This window comes from Pagrus major, chromosome 8 (genome assembly GCF_040436345.1).
Source record: "Pagrus major chromosome 8, Pma_NU_1.0".
Classification (NCBI taxonomy): Eukaryota; Metazoa; Chordata; class Actinopteri; order Spariformes; family Sparidae; genus Pagrus; species Pagrus major.
In genome coordinates, this window is record NC_133222.1 from 24426491 (window position 1) to 24453524 (window position 27034).

Consider the following 27034-nt stretch of genomic DNA (forward strand, 5'->3'; position numbering starts at 1 on the left):
ATCATGTCAGTAGATAGATTATGTCAGTAGATAGATTATGTCAGTAGATACATCATGTCAGTAGATACATCATGTCAGTAGATAGATTATGTCAGTAGATACATCATGTCAGTAGATACATCGTGTCAGTAGATAGATCATGTCAGTAGATATATTATGTCAGTAGATATATTATGTCAGTAGATAGATTATGTCAGTAGATACATCATGTCAGTAGATACATCATGTCAGTAGATACATCATGTCAGTAGATACATCATGTCAGTAGATAGATCATATCAGTAGATAGATCATGTCAGTAGACACATCATGCCAGTAGAAATATCATGTCAGTAGATACATCATGTCAGTAGATAGATTATATCAGTAGATACATCATATCAGTAGACAGACACATCATATCAGTAGACACATCATATCAGTAGATAGATTATGTCAGTAAATACATCATGTCAGTAGATAGATTATGTCAGTAGATACATCATATCAGTAGACAGACACATCATATCAGTAGACACATCATATCAGTAGATAGATTATGTCAGTAGACACATCATATCAGTCGATAGATTATGTCAGTAGACACATCATGTCAGTAGATAGATCATGTCAGTAGATAGATCATGTCAGTAGATACATCATGTCAGTAGATACATCATGTCAGTAGATAGATTATGTCAGTAGATACATCTTGTCAGTAGATAGATTATGTCAGTAGATACATCATGTCAGTAGATAGATTATGTCAGTAGATACATCATGTCAGTAGATACATCATGTCAGTAGATACATCATGTCAGTAGACACATCATGCCAGTAGAAATATCATGTCAGTAGATACATCATGTCAGTAGATAGATTATGTCAGTAGATACATCATATCAGTAGACAGACACATCATATCAGTAGACACATCATATCAGTAGATAGATTATGTCAGTAAATACATCATGTCAGTAGATAGATTATGTCAGTAGATACATCATATCAGTAGACAGACACATCATATCAGTAGACACATATCAGTAGATAGATTATGTCAGTAGACACATCATATCAGTCGATAGATTGTCAGTAGACACATCATGTCAGTGGATAGATCATGTCAGTAGATAGATTATGTCAGTAGATACATCATGTCAGTAGATAGATTATGTCAGTAGATACATCATGTCAGTAGATACATCATGTCAGTAGATAGATTATGTCAGTAGATAGATTATGTCAGTAGATACATCATGTCAGTAGATAGATTATGTCAGAAGATACATCATGTCAGTAGATACATCATGTCAGTAGATAGATTATGTCAGTAGATACATCATGTCAGTAGATACATCGTGTCAGTAGATACATCGTGTCAGTAGATACATCGTGTCAGTAGATAGATTATGTCAGTAGATAGATTAAGTCAGTAGATAGATCATGTCAGTAGATACATCATGTCAGTAGATAGATGATGTCAGTAGAGACATCATGTCAGTAGATTGTCAGTAGATACATCATGTCAGTAGATATATCATGTCAGTAGATAGATTATGTCAGTAGATACATCATGTCAGTAGACACATCATGTCAGTAGAAATATCATGTCAGTAGATACATCATGTCAGTAGATAGATTATGTCAGTAGATACATCATGTCAGTAGATACATCATATCAGTAGATAGATTATGTCAGTAGATAGATTATGTCAGTAGATAGATCATGTCAGTAGATAGATCATGTCAGTAGACAAATCATGTCAGTAGACAAATCATGTCAGTAGACACATCATGTCAGTAGATAGATTATGTCAGTAGATACATCATGTCAGTAGATAGATCATGTCAGTAGATAGATCATGTCAGTAGATAGATTATGTCAGTAGATAGATTATGTCAGTAGATACATCATGTCAGTAGATACATCATATCAGTAGATAGATCATGTCAGTAGATAGATCATGTCAGTAGATAGATGGTGTCAGTAGATGCATCATGTCAGTAGATAGATTATGTCAGTAGATACATCATGTCAGTAGATAGATTGTCAGTAGATACATCATGTCAGTAGATACATCATATCAGTAGACAGACACATCATATCAGTAGACACATCATATCAGTCGATAGATCGTGTCAGTAGATACATCGTGTCAGTAGATAGATTGTGTCAGTAGATACATCGTGTCAGTAGATAGATTGTGTCAGTAGATACATCATGTCAGTAGATACATCATGTCAGTAGATAGATTATGTCAGTAGATAGATTATGTCAGTAGATACATCATGTCAGTAGATACATCATGTCAGTAGATAGATTATGTCAGTAGATACATCATGTCAGTAGATACATCGTGTCAGTAGATAGATCATGTCAGTAGATACATTATGTCAGTAGATAGATTATGTCAGTAGATACATCATGTCAGTAGATACATCATGTCAGTAGATACATCATGTCAGTAGATAGATCATATCAGTAGATAGATCATGTCAGTAGACACATCATGCCAGTAGAAATATCATGTCAGTAGATACATCATGTCAGTAGATAGATTATATCAGTAGATACATCATATCAGTAGACAGACACATCATATCAGTAGACACATCATATCAGTAGATAGATTATGTCAGTAAATACATCATGTCAGTAGAGAGATTATGTCAGTAGATACATCATATCAGTAGACAGACACATCATATCAGTAGACACATCATATCAGTAGATAGATTATGTCAGTAGACACATCATATCAGTCGATAGATTATGTCAGTAGACACATCATGTCAGTAGATAGATCATGTCAGTAGATAGATCATGTCAGTAGATACATCATGTCAGTAGATACATCATGTCAGTAGATAGATTATGTCAGTAGATACATCTTGTCAGTAGATAGATTATGTCAGTAGATACATCATGTCAGTAGATAGATTATGTCAGTAGATACATCATGTCAGTAGATACATCATGTCAGTAGATACATCATGTCAGTAGACACATCATGCCAGTAGAAATATCATGTCAGTAGATACATCATGTCAGTAGATAGATTATGTCAGTAGATACATCATATCAGTAGACAGACACATCATATCAGTAGACACATCATATCAGTAGATAGATTATGTCAGTAAATACATCATGTCAGTAGATAGATTATGTCAGTAGATACATCATATCAGTAGACAGACACATCATATCAGTAGACACATATCAGTAGATAGATTATGTCAGTAGACACATCATATCAGTCGATAGATTATGTCAGTAGACACATCATGTCAGTGGATAGATCATGTCAGTAGATAGATCATGTCAGTAGATACATCATGTCAGTAGATAGATTATGTCAGTAGATACATCTTGTCAGTAGATAGATTATGTCAGTAGATACATCATGTCAGTAGATAGATTATGTCAGTAGATACATCATGTCAGTAGATACATCATGTCAGTAGATAGATTATGTCAGTAGATAGATTATGTCAGTAGATACATCATGTCAGTAGATAGATTATGTCAGAAGATACATCATGTCAGTAGATACATCATGTCAGTAGATAGATTATGTCAGTAGATACATCATGTCAGTAGATACATCGTGTCAGTAGATACATCGTGTCAGTAGATACATCGTGTCAGTAGATAGATTATGTCAGTAGATAGATTAAGTCAGTAGATAGATCATGTCAGTAGATACATCATGTCAGTAGATAGATGATGTCAGTAGAGACATCATGTCAGTAGATTGTCAGTAGATACATCATGTCAGTAGATATATCATGTCAGTAGATAGATTATGTCAGTAGATACATCATGTCAGTAGACACATCATGTCAGTAGAAATATCATGTCAGTAGATACATCATGTCAGTAGATAGATTATGTCAGTAGATACATCATGTCAGTAGATACATCATATCAGTAGATAGATTATGTCAGTAGATAGATTATGTCAGTAGATAGATCATGTCAGTAGATAGATCATGTCAGTAGACAAATCATGTCAGTAGACAAATCATGTCAGTAGACACATCATGTCAGTAGATACATCATGTCAGTAGATAGATCATGTCAGTAGATAGATCATGTCAGTAGATAGATTATGTCAGTAGATAGATTATGTCAGTAGATACATCATGTCAGTAGATACATCATATCAGTAGATAGATCATGTCAGTAGATAGATCATGTCAGTAGATAGATGGTGTCAGTAGATAGATGATGTCAGTAGATAGATGATGTCAGTAGATACATCATGTCAGTAGATAGATTATGTCAGTAGATAGATTATGTCAGTAGATACATCATGTCAGTAGATAGATTATGTCAGTAGATACATCATATCAGTAGACAGACACATCATATCAGTAGACACATCATATCAGTAGATAGATTATGTCAGTAAATACATCATGTCAGTAGATAGATTATGTCAGTAGATACATCATATCAGTAGACAGACACATCATATCAGTAGACACATATCAGTAGATAGATTATGTCAGTAGACACATCATATCAGTCGATAGATTGTCAGTAGACACATCATGTCAGTGGATAGATCATGTCAGTAGATAGATTATGTCAGTAGATACATCATGTCAGTAGATAGATTATGTCAGTAGATACATCATGTCAGTAGATACATCATGTCAGTAGATAGATTATGTCAGTAGATAGATTATGTCAGTAGATACATCATGTCAGTAGATAGATTATGTCAGAAGATACATCATGTCAGTAGATACATCATGTCAGTAGATAGATTATGTCAGTAGATACATCATGTCAGTAGATACATCGTGTCAGTAGATACATCGTGTCAGTAGATACATCGTGTCAGTAGATAGATTATGTCAGTAGATAGATTAAGTCAGTAGATAGATCATGTCAGTAGATACATCATGTCAGTAGATAGATGATGTCAGTAGAGACATCATGTCAGTAGATTGTCAGTAGATACATCATGTCAGTAGATATATCATGTCAGTAGATAGATTATGTCAGTAGATACATCATGTCAGTAGACACATCATGTCAGTAGAAATATCATGTCAGTAGATACATCATGTCAGTAGATAGATTATGTCAGTAGATACATCATGTCAGTAGATACATCATATCAGTAGATAGATTATGTCAGTAGATAGATTATGTCAGTAGATAGATCATGTCAGTAGATAGATCATGTCAGTAGACAAATCATGTCAGTAGACAAATCATGTCAGTAGACACATCATGTCAGTAGATAGATTATGTCAGTAGATACATCATGTCAGTAGATAGATCATGTCAGTAGATAGATCATGTCAGTAGATAGATTATGTCAGTAGATAGATTATGTCAGTAGATACATCATGTCAGTAGATACATCATATCAGTAGATAGATCATGTCAGTAGATAGATCATGTCAGTAGATAGATGGTGTCAGTAGATGCATCATGTCAGTAGATAGATTATGTCAGTAGATACATCATGTCAGTAGATAGATTGTCAGTAGATACATCATGTCAGTAGATACATCATATCAGTAGACAGACACATCATATCAGTAGACACATCATATCAGTCGATAGATCGTGTCAGTAGATACATCGTGTCAGTAGATAGATTGTGTCAGTAGATACATCGTGTCAGTAGATAGATTGTGTCAGTAGATACATCATGTCAGTAGATACATCATGTCAGTAGATAGATTATGTCAGTAGATAGATTATGTCAGTAGATACATCATGTCAGTAGATACATCATGTCAGTAGATAGATTATGTCAGTAGATACATCATGTCAGTAGATACATCGTGTCAGTAGATAGATCATGTCAGTAGATACATTATGTCAGTAGATAGATTATGTCAGTAGATACATCATGTCAGTAGATACATCATGTCAGTAGATACATCATGTCAGTAGATAGATCATATCAGTAGATAGATCATGTCAGTAGACACATCATGCCAGTAGAAATATCATGTCAGTAGATACATCATGTCAGTAGATAGATTATATCAGTAGATACATCATATCAGTAGACAGACACATCATATCAGTAGACACATCATATCAGTAGATAGATTATGTCAGTAAATACATCATGTCAGTAGAGAGATTATGTCAGTAGATACATCATATCAGTAGACAGACACATCATATCAGTAGACACATCATATCAGTAGATAGATTATGTCAGTAGACACATCATATCAGTCGATAGATTATGTCAGTAGACACATCATGTCAGTAGATAGATCATGTCAGTAGATAGATCATGTCAGTAGATACATCATGTCAGTAGATACATCATGTCAGTAGATAGATTATGTCAGTAGATACATCTTGTCAGTAGATAGATTATGTCAGTAGATACATCATGTCAGTAGATAGATTATGTCAGTAGATACATCATGTCAGTAGATACATCATGTCAGTAGATACATCATGTCAGTAGACACATCATGCCAGTAGAAATATCATGTCAGTAGATACATCATGTCAGTAGATAGATTATGTCAGTAGATACATCATATCAGTAGACAGACACATCATATCAGTAGACACATCATATCAGTAGATAGATTATGTCAGTAAATACATCATGTCAGTAGATAGATTATGTCAGTAGATACATCATATCAGTAGACAGACACATCATATCAGTAGACACATATCAGTAGATAGATTATGTCAGTAGACACATCATATCAGTCGATAGATTATGTCAGTAGACACATCATGTCAGTGGATAGATCATGTCAGTAGATAGATCATGTCAGTAGATACATCATGTCAGTAGATAGATTATGTCAGTAGATACATCTTGTCAGTAGATAGATTATGTCAGTAGATACATCATGTCAGTAGATAGATTATGTCAGTAGATACATCATGTCAGTAGATACATCATGTCAGTAGATAGATTATGTCAGTAGATAGATTATGTCAGTAGATACATCATGTCAGTAGATAGATTATGTCAGAAGATACATCATGTCAGTAGATACATCATGTCAGTAGATAGATTATGTCAGTAGATACATCATGTCAGTAGATACATCGTGTCAGTAGATACATCGTGTCAGTAGATACATCGTGTCAGTAGATAGATTATGTCAGTAGATAGATTAAGTCAGTAGATAGATCATGTCAGTAGATACATCATGTCAGTAGATAGATGATGTCAGTAGAGACATCATGTCAGTAGATTGTCAGTAGATACATCATGTCAGTAGATATATCATGTCAGTAGATAGATTATGTCAGTAGATACATCATGTCAGTAGACACATCATGTCAGTAGAAATATCATGTCAGTAGATACATCATGTCAGTAGATAGATTATGTCAGTAGATACATCATGTCAGTAGATACATCATATCAGTAGATAGATTATGTCAGTAGATAGATTATGTCAGTAGATAGATCATGTCAGTAGATAGATCATGTCAGTAGACAAATCATGTCAGTAGACAAATCATGTCAGTAGACACATCATGTCAGTAGACACATCATGTCAGTAGATACATCATGTCAGTAGATAGATCATGTCAGTAGATAGATCATGTCAGTAGATAGATTATGTCAGTAGATAGATTATGTCAGTAGATACATCATGTCAGTAGATACATCATATCAGTAGATAGATCATGTCAGTAGATAGATCATGTCAGTAGATAGATGGTGTCAGTAGATAGATGATGTCAGTAGATAGATGATGTCAGTAGATACATCATGTCAGTAGATAGATTATGTCAGTAGATAGATTATGTCAGTAGATACATCATGTCAGTAGATAGATTATGTCAGTAGATACATCATGTCAGTAGATACATCATGTCAGTAGATAGATTATGTCAGTAGATACATCATGTCAGTAGATACATCATGTCAGTAGATAGATTATGTCAGTAGATCGATGATGTTAGTAGATACATCATGTCAGTAGATAGATTGTCAGTAGATGCATCATGTCAGTAGATAGATCATGTCAGTAGATAGATTATGTCAGTAGATAGATTATGTCAGTAGATAGATCATGTCAGTAGACAGACACATCATATCAGTACACACATCATATCAGTAGATAGATTATGTCAGTAGACACATCATATCAGTCGATAGATTATGTCAGTCGATAGATTATGTCAGTAGACACATCATGTCAGTAGATAGATTATGTCAGTCGATAGATTATGTCAGTAGACACATCATGTCAGTAGATAGATCATGTCAGTAGATAGATCATGTCAGTAGATACATCATGTCAGTAGATAGATTATGTCAGTAGATACATCTTGTCAGTAGATAGATTATGTCAGTAGATACATCATGTCAGTAGATAGATTATGTCAGTAGATACATCATGTCAGTAGATACATCATGTCAGTAGATAGATCATATCAGTAGATACATCATGTCAGTAGATACATCATGTCAGTAGACACATCATGCCAGTAGAAATATCATGTCAGTAGATACATCATGTCAGTAGATAGATTATGTCAGTAGATACATCATATCAGTAGACAGACACATCATATCAGTAGACACATCATATCAGTAGATAGATTATGTCAGTAAATACATCATGTCAGTAGATAGATTATGTCAGTAGATACATCATATCAGTAGACAGACACATCATATCAGTAGACACATCATATCAGTAGATAGATTATGTCAGTAGACACATCATATCAGTCGATAGATTATGTCAGTAGATAGATGGTGTCAGTAGATAGATGATGTCAGTAGATACATCATGTCAGTAGATAGATTATGTCAGTAGATAGATTATGTCAGTAGATACATCATGTCAGTAGATAGATTATGTCAGTAGATACATCATGTCAGTAGATACATCATGTCAGTAGATAGATTATGTCAGTAGATACATCATGTCAGTAGATACATCATGTCAGTAGATAGATTATGTCAGTAGATAGATGATGTTAGTAGATACATCATGTCAGTAGATAGATTGTCAGTAGATGCATCATGTCAGTAGATAGATCATGTCAGTAGATAGATTATGTCAGTAGATAGATTATGTCAGTAGATAGATCATGTCAGTAGACAGACACATCATATCAGTACACACATATCAGTAGATACATCATGTCAGTAGACACATCATGCCAGTAGAAATATCATGTCAGTAGATACATCATGTCAGTAGATAGATTATGTCAGTAGATACATCATATCAGTAGACAGACACATCATATCAGTAGACACATCATATCAGTAGATAGATTATGTCAGTAAATACATCATGTCAGTAGATAGATTATGTCAGTAGATACATCATATCAGTAGACAGACACATCATATCAGTAGACACATCATATCAGTAGATAGATTATGTCAGTAGACACATCATATCAGTCGATAGATTATGTCAGTAGATACATCATGTCAGTAGATAGATTATGTCAGTAGATACATCATGTCAGTAGATACATCATGTCAGTAGATACATCATGTCAGTAGATAGATCATATCAGTAGATACATCATGTCAGTAGATACATCATGTCAGTAGACACATCATGCCAGTAGAAATATCATGTCAGTAGATACATCATGTCAGTAGATAGATTATGTCAGTAGATACATCATATCAGTAGACAGACACATCATGTCAGTAGACACATCATATCAGTAGATAGATTATGTCAGTAAATACATCATGTCAGTAGATAGATTATGTCAGTAGATACATCATATTAGTAGACAGACACATCATATCAGTAGACACATCATATCAGTAGATAGATTATGTCAGTAGACACATCATATCAGTCGATAGATTATGTCAGTAGACACATCATGTCAGTGGATAGATCATGTCAGTAGATAGATCATGTCAGTAGATACATCATGTCAGTAGATAGATTATGTCAGTAGATACATCTTGTCAGTAGATAGATTATGTCAGTAGATACATCATGTCAGTAGATAGATTATGTCAGTAGATACATCATGTCAGTAGATACATCATGTCAGTAGATAGATCATATCAGTAGATACATCATGTCAGTAGACACATCATGCCAGTAGAAATATCATGTCAGTAGATACATCATGTCAGTAGATAGATTATGTCAGTAGATACGTCAAGTCAGTAGACAAATCATGTCAGTAGATACATCATGTCAGTAGATACATCATGTCAGTAGATGGATTATGTCAGTAGATACATCATGTCAGTAGATAGATTATGTCAGTAGATAGATTATGTCAGTAGATACATCATGTCAGTAGATAGATCATGTCAGTAGATAGATGATGTCAGTAGATACATCATGTCAGTAGATTGTCAGTAGATACATCATGTCAGTAGATATATCATGTCAGTAGATAGATTATGTCAGTAGATACATCATGTCAGTAGACACATCATGTCAGTAGAAATATCATGTCAGTAGATACATCATGTCAGTAGATAGATTATGTCAGTAGATACATCATGTCAGTAGATAGATCATGTCAGTAGATAGATCATGTCAGTAGATACATCATGTCAGTAGATAGATCATGTCAGTAGATAGATTATGTCAGTAGATACATCATGTCAGTAGATACATCATATCAATAGATACATCATATCAGTAGATAGATTATGTCAGTAGATAGATTATGTCAGTAGATAGATCATGTCAGTAGATAGATCATGTCAGTAGAGAAATCATGTCAGTAGACAAATCATGTCAGTAGACACATCATGTCAGTAGATAGATTATGTCAGTAGATACATCATGTCAGTAGATAGATCATGTCAGTAGATAGATTATGTCAGTAGATAGATTATGTCAGTAGATACATCATGTCAGTAGATACATCATATCAGTAGATAGATCATGTCAGTAGATAGATCATGTCAGTAGATAGATCATGTCAGTAGATACATCATGTCAGTAGATAGATTATGTCAGTAGATAGATGATGTCAGTAGATACATCATGTCAGTAGATAGATTATGTCAGTAGATACATCATGTCAGTAGATAGATTATGTCAGTAGATACATCATGTCAGTAGATAGATTATGTCAGTAGATACATCATGTCAGTAGATACATCATGTCAGTAGATAGATTATGTCAGTAGATACATCATGTCAGTAGATACATCATGTCAGTAGATAGATTATGTCAGTAGATAGATGATGTTAGTAGATACATCATGTCAGTAGATAGATTATGTCAGTAGATACGTCATATCAGTAGACAGACACATCATATCAGTTGATACATCTTGTCAGTAGATAGATTATGTCAGTAGATACATCATGTCAGTAGATAGATTATGTCAGTAGATACATCATGTCAGTAGATGCATCATGTCAGTAGATAGATCATGTCAGTAGATACATCATATCAGTAGATAGATTATGTCAGTAGATACATCATGTCAGTTGATAGATCATGTCAGTTGATAGATCATGTCAGTAGATAGATTATGTCAGTAGATACATCATGTCAGTAGACACATCATGTCAGTAGAAATATCATGTCAGTAGATACATCATGTCAGTAGATAGATTATGTCAGTAGATACATCATGTCAGTAGATAGATCATGTCGGTAGATAGATCATGTCAGTAGATACATCATGTCAGTAGATACATCATGTCAGTAGATAGATCATATCAGTAGATAGATTATGTCAGTAAATACATCATGTCAGTAGATAGATTATGTCAGTAGATGCATCATGTCAGTAGATAGATTATGTCAGTAGATAGATTGTCAGTAGATACATCATGTCAGTAGATAGATTATGTCAGTAGATACATCATGTCAGTAGATAGATTATTTCAGTAGATAGATTGTCAGTAGATACATCATGTCAGTAGATAGATTATGTCAGTAGATGCATCATGTCAGTAGATAGATTATGTCAGTAGATATATCATGTCAGTAGATAGATTATGTCAGTAGATGCATCATGTCAGTAGATAGATTGTCAGTAGATACATCATGTCAGTAGATAGATTGTCAGTAGATGCATCATGTCAGTAGATAGATCATGTCAGTAGATAGATTATGTCAGTAGATAGATTATGTCAGTAGATAGATCATGTCAGTAGACAGACACATCATATCAGTAGACACATCATATCAGTAGATAGATTATGTCAGTAGACACATCATATCAGTCGATAGATTATGTCAGTAGACACATCATGTCAGTAGATAGATTGTCAGTAGACACATCATATCAGTAGATAGATTATGTCAGTAGACACAATGTCAGTAGACACATCATGTCAGTAGACACATTATGTCAGTAGATAGATTATGTCAGTAGATGCATCATGTCAGTAGATAGATTATGTCAGTAGATACATCATGTCAGTAGATAGATTGTCAGTAGATACATCATGTCAGTAGATACATCATATCAGTAGACAGACACATCATATCAGTAGACATATCATATCAGTAGATAGATTATGTCAGTAGATACATCATATCAGTAGATAGATTATGTCAGTAGATACATCATATCAGTAGACAGACACATCATATCAGTAGACACATCATATCAGTCGATAGATTATGTCAGTAGATACATCATGTCAGTAAATACATCATGTCAGTAGATAGATCATGTCAGTAGATACATCGTGTCAGTAGATACATCATGTCAGTAGATAGATTGTGTCAGTAGATACATCGTGTCAGTAGATAGATTGTGTCAGTAGATACATCGTGTCAGTAGATAGATTATGTCAGTAGATACATTATGTCAGTAGATACATCATGTCAGTAGATACATCATGTCAGTAGATACATCATATCAGTAGATACATCATGTCAGTAGACACATCATGCCAGTAGAAATATCATGTCAGTAGATACATCATGTCAGTAGATAGATTATGTCAGTAGATACATCATATCAGTAGACAGACACATCATATCAGTAGACACATCATATCAGTAGATAGATTATGTCAGTAAATACATCATGTCAGTAGATAGATTATGTCAGTAGATGCATCATGTCAGTAGATAGATTATGTCAGTAGATAGATTATGTCAGTAGATACATCATGTCAGTAGATACATCATATCAATAGATACATCATATCAGTAGATAGATTATGTCAGTAGATAGATTATGTCAGTAGATAGATTATGTCAGTAGATAGATCATGTCAGTAGATAGATCATGTCAGTAGAGAAATCATGTCAGTAGACAAATCATGTCAGTAGACACATCATGTCAGTAGATACATCATGTCAGTAGATAGATCATGTCAGTAGATAGATTATGTCAGTAGATAGATTATGTCAGTAGATACATCATGTCAGTAGATACATCATATCAGTAGATAGATCATGTCAGTAGATAGATCATGTCAGTAGATACATCATGTCAGTAGATAGATGATGTCAGTAGATAGATGATGTCAGTAGATACATCATGTCAGTAGATAGATTATGTCAGTAGATACATCATGTCAGTAGATAGATTATGTCAGTAGATACATCATGTCAGTAGATAGATTATGTCAGTAGATACATCATGTCAGTAGATAGATTATGTCAGTAGATACATCATGTCAGTAGATACATCATGTCAGTAGATAGATTATGTCAGTAGATAGATGATGTTAGTAGATACATCATGTCAGTAGATAGATTATGTCAGTAGATACGTCATATCAGTAGACAGACACATCATATCAGTAGATACATCTTGTCAGTAGATAGATTATGTCAGTAGATACATCATGTCAGTAGATAGATTATGTCAGTAGATACATCATGTCAGTAGATGCATCATGTCAGTAGATAGATCATGTCAGTAGATACATCATATCAGTAGATAGATTATGTCAGTAGATACATCATGTCAGTTGATAGATCATGTCAGTTGATAGATCATGTCAGTAGATAGATTATGTCAGTAGATACATCATGTCAGTAGACACATCATGTCAGTAGAAATATCATGTCAGTAGATACATCATGTCAGTAGATAGATTATGTCAGTAGATACATCATGTCAGTAGATAGATCATGTCGGTAGATAGATCATGTCAGTAGATACATCATGTCAGTAGATACATCATGTCAGTAGATAGATCATATCAGTAGATAGATTATGTCAGTAGATAGATTATGTCAGTAGATAGATTATGTCAGTAGATGCATCATGTCAGTAGATAGATTATGTCAGTAGATAGATTGTCAGTAGATACATCATGTCAGTAGATAGATTATGTCAGTAGATACATCATGTCAGTAGATAGATTATTTCAGTAGATAGATTGTCAGTAGATACATCATGTCAGTAGATAGATTATGTCAGTAGATGCATCATGTCAGTAGATAGATTATGTCAGTAGATATATCATGTCAGTAGATAGATTATGTCAGTAGATGCATCATGTCAGTAGATAGATTGTCAGTAGATACATCATGTCAGTAGATAGATTGTCAGTAGATGCATCATGTCAGTAGATAGATCATGTCAGTAGATAGATTATGTCAGTAGATAGATTATGTCAGTAGATAGATCATGTCAGTAGACAGACACATCATATCAGTAGACACATCATATCAGTAGATAGATTATGTCAGTAGACACATCATATCAGTCGATAGATTATGTCAGTAGACACATCATGTCAGTAGATAGATCATGTCAGTAGATACATCATGTCAGTAGATAGATCATGTCAGTAGATACATCATGTCAGTAGATAGATTATGTCAGTAGATACATCTTGTCAGTAGATAGATTATGTCAGTAGATACATCATGTCAGTAGATAGATTATGTCAGTAGATACATCATGTCAGTAGATACATCATGTCAGTAGATAGATCATATCAGTAGATACATCATGTCAGTAGATACATCATGTCAGTAGACACATCATGCCAGTAGAAATATCATGTCAGTAGATACATCATGTCAGTAGATAGATTATGTCAGTAGATACATCATATCAGTAGACAGACACATCATATCAGTAGACACATCATATCAGTAGATAGATTATGTCAGTAAATACATCATGTCAGTAGATAGATTATGTCAGTAGATACATCATATCAGTAGACAGACACATCATATCAGTAGACACATCATATCAGTAGATAGATTATGTCAGTAGACACATCATATCAGTCGATAGATTATGTCAGTAGATACATCATGTCAGTAGATAGATTATGTCAGTAGATACATCATGTCAGTAGATACATCATGTCAGTAGATAGATCATATCAGTAGATACATCATGTCAGTAGACACATCATGCCAGTAGAAATATCATGTCAGTAGATAGATTATGTCAGTAGATACATCATATCAGTAGACAGACACATCATGTCAGTAGACACATCATATCAGTAGATAGATTATGTCAGTAAATACATCATGTCAGTAGATAGATTATGTCAGTAGATACATCATATCAGTAGACAGACACATCATATCAGTAGACACATCATATCAGTAGATAGATTATGTCAGTAGACACATCATATCAGTCGATAGATTATGTCAGTAGACACATCATGTCAGTGGATAGATCATGTCAGTAGATAGATCATGTCAGTAGATACATCATGTCAGTAGATAGATTATGTCAGTAGATACATCTTGTCAGTAGATAGATTATGTCAGTAGATACATCATGTCAGTAGATAGATTATGTCAGTAGATACATCATGTCAGTAGATAGATCATATCAGTAGATACATCATGTCAGTAGACACATCATGCCAGTAGAAATATCATGTCAGTAGATACATCATGTCAGTAGATAGATTATGTCAGTAGATACATCATGTCAGTAGATAGATTATTTCAGTAGATGCATCATGTCAGTAGATACATCATGTCAGTAGATAGATTATGTCAGTAGATGCATCATGTCAGTAGATAGATTATGTCAGTAGATATATCATGTCAGTAGATAGATTATGTCAGTAGATGCATCATGTCAGTAGATAGATTGTCAGTAGATACATCATGTCAGTAGATAGATTGTCAGTAGATGCATCATGTCAGTAGATAGATTATGTCAGTAGATAGATTATGTCAGTAGATAGATTATGTCAGTAGATAGATCATGTCAGTAGATACATCATGTCAGTAGATACATCATGTCAGTAGATAGATTGTCAGTAGATACATCATATCAGTAGACACATCATGTCAGTAGATACATCATATCAGTAGACACATCATGTCAGTAGATACATCATATCAGTAGATAGATTATGTCAGTAGATGGGTTGTTGACAAATAAGAAGCAAAAATCATTCTTTTGTAAAACACATTTTTTGACGAAAATATATATATATATATTCATGTAGTTTGAAATCTGATATTTGAGAATATATAAGTGATCACTAACTTTTTCAATTATTTCACTGTTTTTTTGAACATCTTCTCTGACCTGCACCATAAATTTGTCCTATGGTGTGAAAAATTAAGGAAAAAAACCTTAAATACTACACAAATAGCATGAGACAGATTCATCTTTATTGTGAGACACTTATTTTCATATAGTGTTATTTATTTGATGAGAAATTATGAATAACACTATTTTTTCCCCAAGACTTGTTGAACGTTTTCAATAAATGCAATAAATGCGAGTCAAACTTTGATGTCAACCTTTCAAAACTGTTGAAAAAATTATAATAATTCAAGTTGAATGATGATTATATACCCCTTAATGCAGTACTCAACCTTTTTTTAAGATATTTTTTGACATACAAATACATTTTTGGTTCTTTTATGTGTGTTACACCATAGGACATTATGTCACACTAAAGGACAAAACAGAAAATATTTTAATTAATGTAGCTATTGCATTTAAAAACACTGAAAATGGTCAAGGGAATAAAAATTGTTTTAAAAAAAATCTTATTAAATTGTTTAAAATGCTTCTTAAAGAGACCTTGTCCTCCGGTGTGACATATGTGTCCTTCGGTGTGACAGCTAAAGGTGTCACACCAAAGTACATTTCTGTCACACTAAAGGACATTTCAGCCTTTTGTGTGAGTTAATGACCATGCTATTCCTAGCTAACCTGTCTTTAGCAGTTAGCAGTTAGCATTTGTATAATTTTCCATAATTGTAGTTTAACCAACAGTTTTTAATTGGAAAAATATCATTTAGTGACGTCACACCAAAGGACAACAAAACTGAACACTTTCATAGTGGTTCGGAAAAAGTAAAATATTTGAATAATGCTGAGACAAGAACTTACCATGTACTCATGTCATTGGCTTCATAGGAGGCTTCAGTAACAGGGATTTGAATGGGGTCCTTCAATTAAATAAAGTTGTTTGTGGAATTGCCCAATTTAAAATCAGAATAAGGTGTCACACTGAAGGACATGTTTTTTTGTGACAAAATGTATCAAGTTCCTATGCATTTAGAAATATATGGATGAAAAAAATGATTGCCATTTATTAAAATAAACACTTGTAAAATTATGCCTGACTTATTTATAAACATTTTATGCTTTTAAAAAAAAACTTATAAAAGTTGTAATTTATTTAACTATGCATGTGACAGTCACACCATAGGACAATTTTGAGATTTGACTCAAAAATTTAAAAAATCTAATAACAAAGCAGTTTTTATAGCAACAGGTCCATGTAAAACAAATAAATGTTTAACCATATACTGTATTTTAAATGACTACATTACTAATTATATGCATTTTTATCTTCTGTGACAGTGAAAAATACATGTCATGTCAGCAACCCAGATACATCATATCAGTAGATAGATTAGGTCAGTAGATACATCATATCAGTAGACAGATCATGTCAGTAGATACATCATGTCAGTAGATACATCATGTCAGTAGATACATCATATCAGTAGACACATCATATCAGTAGATAGATTATGTCAGTAGATACATCATATCAGTAGATACATCATATCAGTAGATAGATCATGTCAGTAGATACATCATATCAGTAGATAGATTATGTCAGTAGATACATCATATCAGTAGACAGATCATGTCAGTAGATACATCATGTCAGTAGATACATCATGTCAGTAGATACATCATATCAGTAGACACATCATATCAGTAGATAGATTATGTCAGTAGATACATCATATCAGTAGATACATCATATCAGTAGATAGATCATGTCAGTAGATACATCATATCAGTAGACAGATCATGTCAGTAGATACATCATATCAGTAGATACATCATGTCAGTAGATAGATCATATCAGTAGACAGATCATGTCAGTAGATACATCATGTCAGTTGATACACCATATCAGTAGACAGATCATGTCAGTAGATACATCATGTCAGTGGATACTTCAGGATGGAATTGATTATCACAGGCACATGCTGTCAAGTAGACAGTATTATGGTAACAATTAATTTGAATTAGTTGTTTGTTGTAGACAGCGATTGACAAAGTTTATCAAGTTCCCCCTTACTCAACAATTCAGAACACTAAGCGATTTTCTCCCTGGATGACACCGAAGTAGGCTATATTGCAGTTACTGTACTTTAAATTGCACACCTGCTTCCTTCTAGATTGGTTATTACAGCCAATAACCCAAAATACAATCTCTCTCTCCCTCTCTCTCTTCTCTATTCAATGTAATTGATTTCAAAGGTTTTGATTTGCCAAAGCAACAAGGTACAGATGTTAGTATAATACACAAGAAACACTCAAATAGCAAAAAATGAATTAAAAATAAAAAAGGGAGCAACCTAACCCTAACATTACAAAAATATGTGTGTGTGCGTGCGTGTGTGTGTGTGTGTGTAGATGGTGTCCATATTTAGTGATGTTTTCATTGTGTATCCCTCATATTGTGCAGCTAGGTAAACTGATTTTCCCTCTCTTAGTAGAATCTTTTTATTTTTAGTTGTCATATAATTCTCTCCTTTAAAATCATATGTGCTGCTTTTATATTGTATTGTTTCAAGCCCATGTGTAAGTACTGTGTGTGTGACTTGAAGATGTTGCAAGGACTTAAGGTCTGTGGACATAATTCTTAATTAACAGATATTGAATGAGGCTGTGCTTACTACAAATGTGTGTTTTGTGTCTTAATGTCATGGAAGAATTATGGCCATTTATAGTGCAGGATTGTTCTTGCCACATTGTGGTAGAACAGTATCAAAAGGTTGTCATGTTGTCTGAATAGAAAACAAATAATAGTGTTATAGGTACATACTGTATATAGTTAAACTACATAGTTTATAAATCTCCACTCCATGCAAAGAGAATGTTAGCATGCTAACATGCTAAACTCAGATGGTGAACATAGCAAACATTGCTAGACATCATCATGTTAGCAGAGTCACTGTATGTTTACATGCTGATGATATCATTAGTTCAAATCACGGCATGTCTAAGTGTGTCAAAGTACAGCCTTGCAGACTATAGACTCAACAGTATCATGTCAGTCCTAGACAGTATATTTCTTGTTCTTCAATCTCCAGGAAGCTTTTAAAGATGGTTCCTCCAGATCTCCAGCGGAGACTCCTCACACGGACTGCTGTGATAGAGGAGCAGCTCAACAGTCAGCCTGGCCCCTGTGGTATGGAAATGTAGCACTTTTATCCAGAGCACTTTGCACACACACACACACACACATGCACAGGCATGCACACACACCATTGGCAGTAAATTACCCCGCAGGGTGCTTGCCTGACAATTAGGAGACATTTTTAGATGTGTACAGGAGGAGGTGGGGATCAATGTCTATGTTGATATGTACAGAGCCATTTGTTAACTTGCCATACTTTGTTAAGCAATAGATGACACTGTCAGCTTTTTAACAGACTGGTGTCTGTATCAGCTGACCATCACCATTTGTGTTTCATGGAAGCTCATGTGTTTGCAGACAGATAGTGTTTGACTGTGTGTTTCCCAGGAGGATTCTCTGATACCTACGCTGCTCTGTGTGATTTCAATGAGATGCCATTTAGAGAGGAGATCCAGTGGGTGAGTCACTACTGTAAAGGGGCATAAACACTTTAATATGCCATGTTTACCAAACCTAACAAGGAAATACTTTGCCACGAATTCCTTAAGTGGAACTTGTTAGCATTAGTGTATCTAAATAAATTATATCTAACTAAATAAAGCATGGCTAACTGTTTTCACAGGATGTTGACAACATCTACAACATCAACAACTGGAGACAGTTCAACCTGCAGGACTTCAGCCACTTAGACAGCAGGTGTGATTGAGTACTGTGCTGTCTGAGCCACTCTTACCTTACACACTCTGTTAACATTCCTCTTCTCGTTTCTCATTGTTTCTTCTCTCTTCTTCTCTCAGGGACTTGGCATTAGCAGTAGCAGCTCTGTCTTTCAATCAGTGGTTTACCAAGATCTACTGCAAAGAGCTCAAACTGGTACATTATGCTTTCTTTTTGGTTAATTGGTATGTCTTCTTCTGTTGTTTAAGAATTGTCAAAGGGTTTGTTCTCTTGAATCCAGGCTTTTCAAAAAAATCATGTCATTTGATGCATGTAGACAACGTTTACAAGTCCATTTCATAGAAATGCCCACACTGACTAAAAAGTGAGATTTATACCATATTCACAATGTGAAGATTTGGCTCAAAGGAGTATTAGTAGCACAACGCACAGGCCATGCAATTCTATAGACATTATCAAACTAGTGATGACCCATTAGGGAGAGTGAAAAGCAAAATATGTTTCATCATGAACTCATCAGCTGCCTCGTTGTGGTCACATGACCTATAAGGGAACCAGAATGAATACATGGGGTATATCCCAACTCTCTTATTTGATATCTCCTCACTCATCGCTTGATGTTGTTCAGGTCCACAAACACGTAAGTCGTTCCTAAGTTCTTATTTGTGATGTGAGGAGTGACACACCAACACACCCACCATGCCCACAACGCCCCCTTATTGGATATTTGTTACTGAGTGGATGCTGCAGCTGATCAACTTGTCCTGGTCTCACGTCACTGGAGTTTCATACTGGGGTAAAAATGTAAATACGTTTTATCTATTGAGACCCAACAGTTCCCACTATGAGCAAACATTTCGTGACAGTAGCGAGCAAAACTCTCCTTTAACAGACAGAAACATGGAGATGTATTACTCTGCTCTTAATAGTTTTCACTCATTGTGTGGAACCGTAAAGATTAAATTTGGGAATGCCAGTCTGGGAAATTGTTTTGGACTGTCTGTCTCTGTGTCTTTGTGCCCTCAGTCAGTAGACGTCCAGCAGCAGCTGACCTTCCTGCTGTCCAGATCTCCCAGTTTGGAGGAGCTCTCACTGGAGGCCAGCGGACTCAAACTGTGAGTTTGTTTGTGACTCTGTGCAGATTTGTAGGTATATTATCTAGCGTTTGCAGGTAGGCAGAGTAAGTAAACATTTTCCTCAACAAGACTTGTAAAGGTGCATTTCAACAAACAACTTGCTCTGAGCTGCCTCATTTCAATGAAGCTTCTACCTCTTTCTATAAAATACCACACAACTGGACACAGAATTTCAAGGTCAGGAAAATAGCAAACAGCTGAAGCGCTGCTTACACTTGTCATTTGCACAGTGGGTTGCTGCACCTAAATAGCAGGTATGATTGGAGATGGCCACAAAATGCGACCCGGTCTTTGTGCTTGCACGATTAAAACAGGGTTTGTGTCAAGTGTGTAATGATTGGTGGTGATCCTGACCCCCAGTTATGAACGTGTTGCACGATTCCTGCTACTACTTAGACAAGAGGTGTTTAAGGCCTTTACACACCAGTGACGTGATGAATATACAACACTTAAATGTGAATTTACTGTGAATTAACTGTCTGCAAATACTTTGCATGAAAGCTATTCATACCCAAAGCAAGGCAAATTTCCGATGGTATGCTCCAGTATGCAAACAAAGCACAGATGTCCTTGTGTTATATAATACTGTGTGATGACAAATGTAAATAATAAACAGGTCCACCATCGTTATGAGTTGTTTCGTCCGTTTTGGCAACATGATTGGTTGACATTCGTGCAGTGGAAGCTCAGAAAAATAGACCTTGTTCAGAAAAAAATGCTGTCGCTTTTTCACCACATAATATTCACTTTCTGTATGAAAGTATTCATGACAAAACAACAGAAAACAAAATGACGCATGAATGAATCGCACAAACAAAACCCCCAGTGGATAATACTTTTAGTCATCACATCCACATTACTGATTACCTTTTTATCAAAAATCTCATTGTGTTTATATTTTGTGAAAGTACCAATAGTCATCCCTACAATATTGTCACAATATATTTGGTATTTGGTCAAAAAGAATGCTTTTGGGAAGATTTCAAAATATTGAGATATATATTGTGTATCACAACATTTTTATATATTATTTACCTTTATATTTACTTTGGGAACATTAGTAATTAGCAAGAAATAGCTCAGATATTTTACTGTTTTTGGCATCAGTGTGTCGTTAGGGTGTTCTGTTAGGGTGTTCTGTCAGCTGATGATTTGAATATGCACACTGTCAGATCATCCAAGAGACACTGAACCACAGGGTTTGGGAAATATACCTCAAGAAATGTTTGAACTCCATCTTTAATATGCAAATCTAAGCACACTGTTTCTATTGTAATTTAAAGATTGACTGAGATTGAGAAGTAACCTTGTTTTCTGCTGCAGAGACTTTGCAATTAAATTGGCAGCTGCCCTGCGGGAGCACACCTCCTCTACCCTGCAATCAATCAACCTCTCAGGAAATCCAATTGAAGATAAAGGTGGGCTTTTTAAATATCACACCTGAGTGGTAGAAGCACAATATTACAATAGACCAGTATGTCTAAGCCGTGTTGCATCTTGAGCCAAGTAACCAGTTTACTTCCTATGTGAAGTTTTGTCAGCTAGTGAAGTGGGTGGCTGCAGTATTTGTTTAAATCAGTACCAACACTGGATTGTAGACATGTTCTGTGTGTGTGTGTGTGTGTGTGTGTGTGTGTTCTCTTCTAGGTGTAATAGCTCTCAGTCAGGAGTTGGGGAGTCTAGCTAAAGGACTTAAGCACCTCTCTCTGTCCCGGGTATCAATGACTGCTAGAGGTACACGCACACACACAAACACACACACACACACACACACACACACATACACACACACACACACACACACACCTACAATAAATATTACAACATGCTCACATTGGTCTGTTTTTTACCATATATTTATATATGCCTTTATAGTTCTAAGAGCAGTATGAAGGTGGAGGTTAAAGAGGAGGCAGATATCGCCCCAGACAGTGTACTATATGACACATCCACCTCCAAAATCATGATCACTGTATCGCTGGTCTGATCCATGTATTTCCAGGTCTTGGCTGTCTGAGTCAGTTGTTATCCTGCACTCAGCTGTTCTCAGCATCTTTGACCCACCTCGACCTGTCTGGTAACCCCGGCAGCCTGGTTACTGAAGAGGCCACGGTACATTCTGCTCTCTCTGTGTGTGTCTATAATTTTTACGTTTGAAGAATGTTCACCTGCAGACATGCGGATGAAAGCGAGTATTATTTGGAGGCTTAAGAGCTGAGCTCCCATAAGGTCGTGGGTCTGAGCTCCCATGAAAGCAGTATAATCACAATACTGTGGGGTCACTAATACATTACCAACAACCATTATTTTAATCACAAATAAGGATTTTTTCAATGTGATGAGTATGCTTTACATTAATGATATAAATAGGTTAAAAGAATGATGATGCATCTTTTCTCTGGAAGATATGCATCATGTTCTCTCTGAATGACAGCGAGCACATCAGTCTCTCTCTCTGGGCTGTGCTCTTTCAAACCTTTTCTTATTTGAATTAAATAACTGTTGCTGGGATCTACTTTATACAATTTTTTGCAAGAAGTGGGCTGTGTGTGTGTGTGTGTGTGTGTGTGTGTGTGTGTGTGTGTAGGGATGGACCTTCTACATGTCACATTGGTTCATGATAATAACATTTAATTTACTTTTCAGCTACACTTCAGCAAACCATGCTGAAACATCTTCAACATATATTCCACACTTTGTATATACATTATGTGTGTGTGTCTTCTGTCTTGCAGTTTCTCTTCAAGTTCTTGTCCAGTACTAACTCTCTTACTCATTTGGACCTCAGTGACACCAACTGCCCTCTGGACACGGTCAGTGAGAGACATTTCATACAGTACAAACATATCCACACCTTTTGTCTAAGGCTGGTGACTTAATATAAATAATCAAACATTTTTGAAAATCAGCTCGCCTTCAGCTAAGGAGGTCAAAATGATTTTCATCTTAGTAAAGTTGTGCTTTCATGTGCCGTTATTGTTAGAGCTAGGTTTGTTACTGTCTGGGCTCTAAAGCAAACCCTCTAGCATACAACCAGTCACCATGTAGTGACCTCTGGGCTGAGACAGTGAAAGAGAACACTTAGCAGGGGTGTCAAACTCAATCACAGAGAGGGCCAAAATTAAAAACCAGGACTATGTCGAGGGCCAAACAGAGTCAACATTTATTAAATAGGATAAACAGGCTATTGGATGCAAGTGCAGAAGGAAAACTTATTTATGTGCTAGAGCCAGATGCTTGGCACCTTTGGCACCTTTTCTTGGCTGCCAGTTCATCAATGTTTGGGGTTAGGTTTTGTGCTGTGGAAACCCTCAAGATGGAGTGAAGGTGTGCATCAGTGAGACGATTCCTTTGTGGGTTTTTGTTCATCTTCATCACAGAGAAAAGCTGCTGACATAGGTATGTGCTACCAAACATGCAGAGCATTTGAGCAGCATGTAGATAGAGTAGAGGCATTGTTGGAGGGATGAAGCTTGGAAACTGTGCAGCGCCCACAGAGTCATACTTTGCCTTGAGTGTATTATTACACTGGAGGTCTATCAGCTCCACTTGAAGGTTTACAGGTGCTCTTTCTACATCAACTGCAAATGGATTGCTGAACAGTTCAAATTTAAATTTCTGAGCTGCCAAGTCGGAAAATCGCCGCATGAACTCTGTGCCAAGTGCGCCCATTTTATCAGCAAATTGCGGTGTGTTTGGCAACACGGAAAGTGACTAAAGTTTCCTTGCTGTATCTGAGTCTCCCACAGGCGCAACTTTGCTTGGAAAGCTCTCATTGCATCATACATGTCTGTGATCACACGTCCTCGTCCCTGAAGCTGGAGGTTTAGCGCAGTGACATGTTTCGTTATGTCGCACAAAAACGCCAGCTCACATCGCCACTTTTCGTCTCAGAGCTCTGTGGTGTCTTTCCCTTTGCTTTCCAAAAACTGTCATGCAACTCAAAAAATCTATTAAGCACTTTCGCTCGACTTAGCCATCGCACCTCTGTGTGATAGGGCACAGTGCCATGTTCAGAATCTATCTCTTCAAGAAAAGACATGAAATTGGCGCTGATTTAAGCCTTTAGCTCTTATAAAGTTAACCGTAACCTTATTACATGTTCCATTTTGAGAGCTTTTCCACACAACGCTTACTCGTGTATGATGCAGTGATAAACTGTCAGGTCACCTGCACATTTCTCCCGCTGCATTTTCTCCTGCATCCTCTCCACTAATCCGTTCTTTGCACCACACATCGCAGGCGCTCCATCTGTCGTCAGTCCCGTCAGTTTGTCCCAGGGCAGTTTCATTTCATTCACACATTTACATACTTCCTCAAATATCTTTGTCTTTTCCCGTGGTTGTGCCATGCATTGATTTAATTCCCAAAAGTTCTTCTGTAATGCATAAACTGGAGTCTACTCCAAGGGTGAAGATTGACAGCTGTGCAGTATCAGTCATATCAGCACTCTCATCCACAGCAAGGGAATATGCAATGAAATCTTTTCCCTTTTCCATCAACTGTTCTTGTAAATTGGTGGCAAGCTCACATACACGATCAGCAACAGTATTTCTGCTTAAGCTTATATTTGAAAACGCTTGCTTTTTGTCTTGACACATGATGTCGCACACTTTAATCATTCACTGCTTTACAAAATCCCCCTCGGTAAAAGGCCGGGCTGACTTAGCAATTTCTTCGGCCATAACAAAACTAGCTTTCACAGCAGCCTCACTTTGTAATTTTGCCTTTGTGAACATAGTCTGCTGTGACACTAGAGTCCTTTTTAACTCCTCTACCTTCTGCTGTCTGTCCACGTGCCTGTATTTGTCCTGGTGTTTTGTCTCATAGTGCCGTCTTATGTTATGTTATGATGGACATATGATATTTTGAGTTTGACATGTCTGAACTATATGTGGGTATAACAGACCTCCTCTCAGCCACATTTTGTCAGAGAGAGAGATGCTAAATAGAACAGAATTAATTAATTTATTATGTGATAAATGGAGAAAATAAATAGTTGTTAAATGGAGTTAGCATAGTGAAAGCTTTAATAGTGACTCCTACTGTGACAGATGTAAGATTTAAAAAATAAGACATAATTTCATCAAATCTTCTTCTGATCACTTATATTCAGAGGTGTAATAGTGGAGCTGAGTCCCAGGGCCTTCAAAAAGTCTGGAAATGTTATCACCTGTGTAGTATGAACTTGAGCTTGTCACTTAACAGTCACGTATCCTAACTTTCTCTTGCAGTTATTTGTGTCCCTGTCTGCCGGGTGTTGTTACAAAATGATGCACCTGAACCTGGCCAAGAATCCTTTCAGCCACAGGTCAGCTCCTCTGTCTTCAGTGTGTCAGACCTTTGAACTTGGCATCCTCTCTGCATTATTGAGTCAGTATTGTTGCACTCAGTACCTTTGCACATGTATTTGCCCAATTATCATGGATCACAATACTTCGGCCACCACAAGGGTTGATTAGTTTATACTGTATATGTTTTTAATATCATTTCCTTAATGTCTTATTTAGTTATATTTATTATTAATCTCTTTTCTGGCTCTTCAGTTTAATTATTTATATTTACCTGTGCATAAACAATAACAGAGTTCGGCTAACTCATTTAGTAAAATAAATCCAAAACATCAAATACTTACCATACCCTGAGCACCAAGAGTGGACAGAAGTAGGCGATAGCAGTAACATCACCTTGCCACACTACTGACT

General features: G+C 35.6%; 1 protein-coding gene across 1 annotated transcript in view; it reads left to right on the forward strand.

Annotated features, from left to right (window-relative positions):
* carmil2 (capping protein regulator and myosin 1 linker 2) overlaps nt 1-27034 on the forward strand; it is a 109205-nt gene that overhangs the window by 13330 nt on the left and 68841 nt on the right. The window contains 10 exon segments of the mRNA XM_073471216.1: nt 19469-19566; nt 19903-19973; nt 20138-20211; nt 20313-20388; nt 21220-21308; nt 22653-22747; nt 22977-23063; nt 23332-23441; nt 24065-24142; nt 26564-26640. Of these exon segments, the coding sequence (XP_073327317.1) occupies nt 19469-19566; nt 19903-19973; nt 20138-20211; nt 20313-20388; nt 21220-21308; nt 22653-22747; nt 22977-23063; nt 23332-23441; nt 24065-24142; nt 26564-26640 (855 nt within the window).